Raw genomic sequence first — 7,039 nt, 5'->3', positions numbered from 1 at the left:
TGGTGATGATGATAGAATAAAATTTCACTATTTCAGATTATCCTCAAAAGTGGTGTGGTTAGGGGACTGAGATGAGCTAGAAGTCTATATTATAAATGCAAAAAAGAGTTCTTTGATGGACTTATTTCAGGAACAAAACGATCCTAGGCACAATGAAGAATGTACACTGTTTTAAAACAATAAAACATTTTATTTGATACTGGAAGTCATAAAGCAAAGGCCACATAACTACTTCTTACATTTATTGCAATGAGAATTCCTTTCAGGCTTGAATTGCATTGATGATGCTTTATGAAGGACTTTTCAACTCTTAGGTTTTTAGATTTTGTTTTTCCTCATGTTTGCAAAAATACATATTTTATATTAATATAGCAAGTGGTAGAAAAAAATGAAATGTTACTGTTTGATAGAATAAGAACTGACTTTGGAGTCAGATCATCTTAGACAAACCACATCTACTCCCTGAAGTTCATTTTTCTTATCTTAACAATAAAAGAGTTCACTCATTAATGAGTGAGTTAATGATGAAGCAATAACCCTATAATTCTTTGATATACTAGGTTAAAAGAGAACTGGTTAATGGGATTTCATTAATCATAAACAAGAATGGCTTTATGGCCCAATAGTGTAATTAAATTTTTAAAATTTAATTTAATCTAATGTTTATTTCAAAATGATTTCTTACTCAGTACTTCCATATTTTGTACAGAGCTTGGTAGACATTTGTTGAAGATGGATGTGGATAAAATCTCCTTTACTAGTCAAAATGGCAGGTACTGAGCCTCTCTGAAGCTAGCTGGGCTAGTCTTTGGATGGTAGTGTTGAAATCAGAGACATGGCATGTACTTGAAACCTTTTTGGGTTAGTAGGGAACACCATCTTCTTAAAGATGTTGATCATTCAAAGTCACTCCATTGAAATAAGAACCATTTCAAATTTCTGCTAGTGCTAAGGTTTACTCAAATGATAGGCAGAGATGAACAAATTAGACAATCGGCACATTTTACAACTGTTGATTGGTATAGTGTATCCAATCATGCAATGTTTGCTTTTCATTTGTTTTATCTAGATATGGGCAATGATGCTTCTGAACCACTTCTCCATGGCAGATGAAACCTTCTACAGGCATGGAGAAAGGCAACCACACTGTAACTGAATTTATTCTTCTTGGTTTTTCCCAGGATCCTGTGATGCAGCTCATCCTGTTTGTAATTTTTCTCATTGTATACTCTATGACACTGATGGGGAATATTACTTTGATAGTATTAATCTATACTGACTCCCGGTTGCATACTCCCATGTATTTCTTCATTGGGAATCTGTCTTTTCTGGATCTCTGGTATTCCTCTGTTTATACTCCTAAAATCATGGTGACCTGTATCTCTGAGGACAAAAGCATCTCCTTTGCTGGATGTTTGGCTCAGTTCTTTTTCTCAGCAGGACTAGCATATAGTGAATGCTACCTATTGGCAGCCATGGCCTATGACCGCTATGTAGCCATCTCCAACCCACTGCTCTATGCTCAGGCCATGTCTAGATGGTTATGCATGTGTCTGGTTGGCATTTCCTACATTGGTGGTTTTGTTAATGCTATCATACTTACTAGCAATACATTCACTCTGAATTTCTGTGGGGATAATGTCATTGATGATTTCTTCTGTGATGTCCCACCCTTGATAAAGCTGGCATGTGATGTGAAGGACAGTTACCAGGAAGTGCTTTATTTCCTCTTGGCTTCCAATGTCATCACTCCTACTGCACTAATCCTGGCTTCCTATCTCTTCATCATTGCTGCCATCTTGAGGATTCGCTCTACACAGGGTCGACTCAAAGCCTTTTCTACTTGTTCCTCTCACTTGATTTCTGTTACCTTATACTATGGCTCTATTCTTTACATTTATTCTCGCCCAAGTTCCAGCTATTCTCTGGAACGGGACAAAATTGTCTCTACATTTTACACTGTGCTTTTCCCCATGTTGAACCCCATGATCTATAGCCTGAGGAACAAGGATGTCAAAGAAGCCCTGAAGAAATTCTGCAAAATGACAACTTCCTAAATTTGGAGAAAACATTGTGTTTTCCTCTAAAAATTTCATCCATATATTTGATGTAACTTGTCTGACACTCAGAGTTCTCTGAAATGTTTTCTATTAAATATGATATAGAATATGCCTTCTTTTTGTTAGGTATAAAATAGTTTCATAAGATTTGAGACAATTTGGGTTATGGCAGAATATTCTGGGATGAGCAAAATGAAACTGGGTTATTATTTAAAGAAAAATGTGATTGTAGAGTCAAATGTTTTTGGTTGTTTAATTTATGATTGGATAGAGTGGGTTAATATATTATGTTTTGTGGTGAGGAAGATCTGTTGTCAAGTCCTGTTTCTTACAATTTGTGAAAGTTTTATCTCAATTAGTCATTCAGTCCTTTAGCCAAAAAGTATCTATTAATCTCTTAAAATGTATCTCAAATACTGCTCTAAGTGTTGATATGAAGAAAGGTAAAAATAGTTTCTACATAGAAAGATCTCACATTTTAATGGCAGTGAAACATTTTAATGTAGTAATAGACATAAGTATATAACAATAAGGTATAATTAGATATAATAATAAGTATAATATAATAAATAAGCATATACATAGGCTATAAGGAAAAAGATGGAAAGGGCAAGAAAAGCTTGTGTGACTTTTTGAGTCAAAACTCAAAGGGAAACAGAAATCATGAGGTGAAAATGAGGACAAGACATTATTCTAGACATGGGGAAAAGCTAAGCATATAGAAACAAAGATAGAAAATGGAATATAAGGAGCAGAGAGAAGTCTATTGTGTGGGAAAATTAAAGTATATAAAGAAAAGCAACATAAAATAAAATTGGAAAGGTAGAAATAAGTTCCATTTTGGAAGGCTTTAACTGATAAATAAATCTTTACTTTTGATTTTGGAGAAAAGAGGCTATTAGAGTTTTTGGAGGAGGTAAAAATTTTGCACTTAGGAATGATCCTTAACTGAGGGGAGATGGTAAAATAGATTATGGAAGATCCTACAAAGTTGAAAAGACATTGACGACATGTCCAATGAAAGACTTCATGTCTGTCATCTAAGGAACACAGTAATTAAAAAGGAAAAACATCCCAAAAGCAAGAGTTCTTAATATCTCTCTCTCTCTCTTTCTCTCTCTCTCTCTCTCTCTCTCTCTCTCTCTCTCTCTCTCTCTCTCCCTCCCTCCCCCTCCCTCCCTCTCTCTCTTTCTCTGTCTTTGTCTCTCGGAATCTTTCTGTGTGGTCTATCTCTGTATCTCTCTTTCTGTATGTCTATGTATGTATTGCATTTCACTTTACATGTGTGTATTGACACATTGGACACGATAGGCAAAATTACAAGGTTGTCTCATTGTTTGATAAATAGGTTAAAAAAAGACATAGACATTAAAAATAATGTTTTGATTTCAATACTGAGGCAATAGAATAATATTGGCACCTTCAAAAGAACAAGGAAAGTTTAGAAGGGAGCTAGATTTAGAAGGAAAGATAATAAATGTAGGTTTTAGACATGTTGAGTGCAAGATATCTCTAAGGTATCCTGAGAAAGATACAATAAGCAATTGAGGATTCAGAGAAAAGCCAAGAGAAGAAGTAAGGAAAATGTTTCCACTGTCACCAGTTTTATTAATTATCTAGCTTCGTTTGTTGGCGATTTCATTTTTTATATCCCTCATATCCAATAAGCTCCAGAATGTTATTGAATCTGCCTTCACAATTGATTTCATACCCTTTCTCTTCTCTCAATTTTAAATTCTAATTTATCATCACTTCTTACCTCAATTATGGTGATAGTCTCCTGAATGATCTTCCTGCTTCTAGTTTCCTCTTTTAATTCATTCTGAACAAAACCATACTTATGAGAAATTCCCTTTCCCAAGAACTTTTAATGTTTTTAGTGTTTCTAGGATAAAATACACACTCCTGTACCAGACATATAAAATCCACAATGAGCTGGTTGACATGTTTTTTTTTTTTTTTAATCAGACATTTCTTCTTATGTTCTGCCCAACAAGAACCACCAATCATTCTTTTAACTAGATTTCAAGCTCATGAAAAATACTTTCAACTTGTGGTTTTTATAATGCATGTACATGAATATGTGGGTGGGTACATGGGTACATATGTACATGTATTATTTGTATATGTGTGTATATTATATTTTTTCTAGAGGTTTTAATTTTCATGAAAATGGACTGTTACTAATAGGCTACTTGCTGAAGTTCTATGTAAGACACACTGAAGTCATTCAAATGGTTCTCTATGCAATATGCATAGGGATAATAAGAATTATTTAAAAATCTTCCCCAGGAGGTAGTGAAAGGATTTTTTTCAAAGATCCTGTTGTTTTTGTTCTTCCTTTTCACCAAATGAAGCTAATGGAAAACCTCCTTGTTAGGAGAGTACACAACTTGATAATTCTGGATCTAAATTTGGCTAAAGATTAAATTTCAAATAACCTAAGACAAGCAAGATTGTGGAAGAGATGTCTATAATTTCCAGAAGAAAATTTCCTAGTTTTCCTGGAATTTAAGTTACAAGAAATTTTAGTAGTTAAGTGTTTTATCTAAGATTCTAATAGTCCAATACATATTGGAAAATAATTTCCACTATAATATATTCTATAAGTGGTTAACTCACCTCAATCTGAAGACCTATAAGAAGGAGAAATCCAATATCTCTTGAGACAGCCCATTCCACTTTGAGGATATTTTTGTTGTTAGTACATTTTCTCTTTGGTACTGACTCTGATCTTGATGCTTTGCAATTTTTACCACAGATCTACATTGTAGATCTGAGTAAGTTTTGTCCAATCCTCCTCAAATATTCTCTTATAACCCTTCAAATAGTTAAAGTCAGCATTTATTTCTTTCTCAACTCCAAGTCTTCTCTAGATTAAATATTCTCACTTCTTTCCACCAGTCTTCTTAGGAACTTCCCCCTTTCCTTCCTCCTCTCCTCTCCTTCTCTCCCTTCCTTTCTTCTCTCCCTTCCTTCCTTCTCTGCCTTCCTTCCTTCCTTCCTTCCTTCCTTCCTTCCTTCCTTCCTTCCTTCCTCCTTCCTTCCTTCCTTCCTTCCTTCCTTCCTTCCTTCCTTCCTTCCTTCCTTCCTTCCTTCCTTCCTTCCTTCCTCCTTCTCTCCCTCCATCTATGCTCCCTCCTACCTTCCTTCCTTTTTTCTTTCTTTCTATCTTTTCTTCTGTCTTTTCTTCCTCTTCTTTATTCTCTTTGTCTTATATTTCTCCTTACCTTCACCTTTCCCCTCCCTTTACTTTTTGGAGTATTTTAACACATTCTAGTAAAAAAAAAATCTAACAGCATTTAGGAATAGCACCTTTATATTGCCATTAAAAAGCATATAATTCAATAACACAACTGAAATATTATTTCAGAAAGACTTTTATTCAAACATGCACACACATTAGAAAAAGCTACAATATAATCCTGCATGTATTAGGACATATTCTGATGTTAGAAAGTTCAAAAAGAATCCCCCCTACCCCACACTTAATCATTTTGTATAAAGAAGGCCAAAGAGGGGGTCACACAAAGATATAGAGCTATGAACGTCAGGAGTTCAGTGAGAGGCCCCTTTATACATCTACTAAAGCCTATAGAAATTTAATAAAATCTACTAGAGTAGACAACTTTTAATTTTATTTCCTTCCATACTGTTACTGTAGACAAGAAATCGACTTACTCTAAATGTTTAAATTTAGCCTTGTAAAAGAGGATGAAGGAATTTACTTCCTTGAGATCACTTCCAATGATCTATCATGATATTTAAGGCCTTACACAGAAAACTAGACTGGGACAAACTTAAATACAGGAACCTTAAAAAATAACAATAGAATTTATATAACACTTTAAGATTTACATTTCCATGAGAAACATTGAAGAAGCTAGATTGCTCAATGAATAGAACACAGGGCCTGAAGTCATGAAGATGTGAGTTTAAACTCAGGTTTAGACACTTACTAGCTGTGTGAGTTTAGGCTAGTCCCTTAGTCTCTTTTTGCCTTAATTCACTGGAGAAGCAAATGGCAAACTAATCTAATATATATATATATATATAGCCAAGAAAACCCCATGGACAGTATGGTCCCCAGAGTCATGAAAAGTTGGACATGACTAAGTGTCTGAATAAAAACAATGAAAATATTTCATTTTATTCTTAAAATATCTCTGATCATCTATTTTATAGGTGAGAAAAAAGTCAAACAAATACAAGTGAAGTGATTTATCCAGAGTCATAAAGCTGATAAGTTTCTGAATTTTCTTTGAAATTAGGTCTGTCTTGGCTCCACATCCAGTATTCTCTTTACCTGTTCTACATTGATGTCTCTGAAATTCTACACTTAAAAAGAAACTATTTCTATAATAGATTCACACATTATAATAGAGAAAAAAAATATAAAGCCAAATTCTTTTTACCTTTACAATTATTTTTTCCATTTCAAAAAGCAGCATCCATTTCTGTTTCCAATTGTTTCTGTCTGCCTCTTTGGTCTGTCTTTCTTTGTCTCTATTGCTGTCTCTCTTTCTTTTCATAAACTTGTCTCCTCAATGTCCGTTGAAGCCATATGTCTTCTCTGCCTGACTAGAGTGGGTATGGTTTAACAGTAAAAGCTATGAGAAGTTCCATTAAAAAAAAAAGTTTTTATTGGGCTAACTTTTATTTATTTATTTATTTATTTATTTTTGGTGAGGCAGTTGGGATTAAGGGACTTGCCCAGTGTAACACAACCAGGAAGTGTTAAGTATCTGAGGTCAGATTTGAACTCAGATTCTCCTGACTTCAGGGCTGGTGTTCTATCTGCTAAACCAACTAGTTGCCCCCTTTTTTATTTTGATTTTAAAACAATTTGAAAATGTGTGTATGAGCTAATATTTACCCAGTAAGATCGATGTATATTTTTATTTCATGTGATCAGAAAAAGTGATTAGAACTTCAATTTTATTATTTTAGAGAACTCTTTCTTGAGGATATTTCCTCTA

At 34.1% G+C, this 7,039-nt stretch overlaps 1 protein-coding gene across 1 annotated transcript; it reads left to right on the top strand.

Moving 5' to 3' along the window:
• The first annotated feature begins 1,109 nt into the window (after positions 1–1,109).
• LOC127540908 (olfactory receptor 1013-like) lies at positions 1,110–2,057 on the top strand. Its single transcript, XM_051965855.1, has one exon. The coding sequence runs from the start codon at positions 1,110–1,112 to the stop codon at positions 2,055–2,057; it is 948 nt and encodes a 315-aa protein (XP_051821815.1).
• The last annotated feature ends 4,982 nt before the right edge of the window (positions 2,058–7,039 follow it).

This window comes from Antechinus flavipes, chromosome 6 (genome assembly GCF_016432865.1).
Source record: "Antechinus flavipes isolate AdamAnt ecotype Samford, QLD, Australia chromosome 6, AdamAnt_v2, whole genome shotgun sequence".
NCBI lineage: Eukaryota > Metazoa > Chordata > Mammalia > Dasyuromorphia > Dasyuridae > Antechinus > Antechinus flavipes.
The sequence above is the reverse complement of the archived record's forward strand: the minus strand, read 5'-3'. Positions and strand labels throughout refer to the sequence as shown.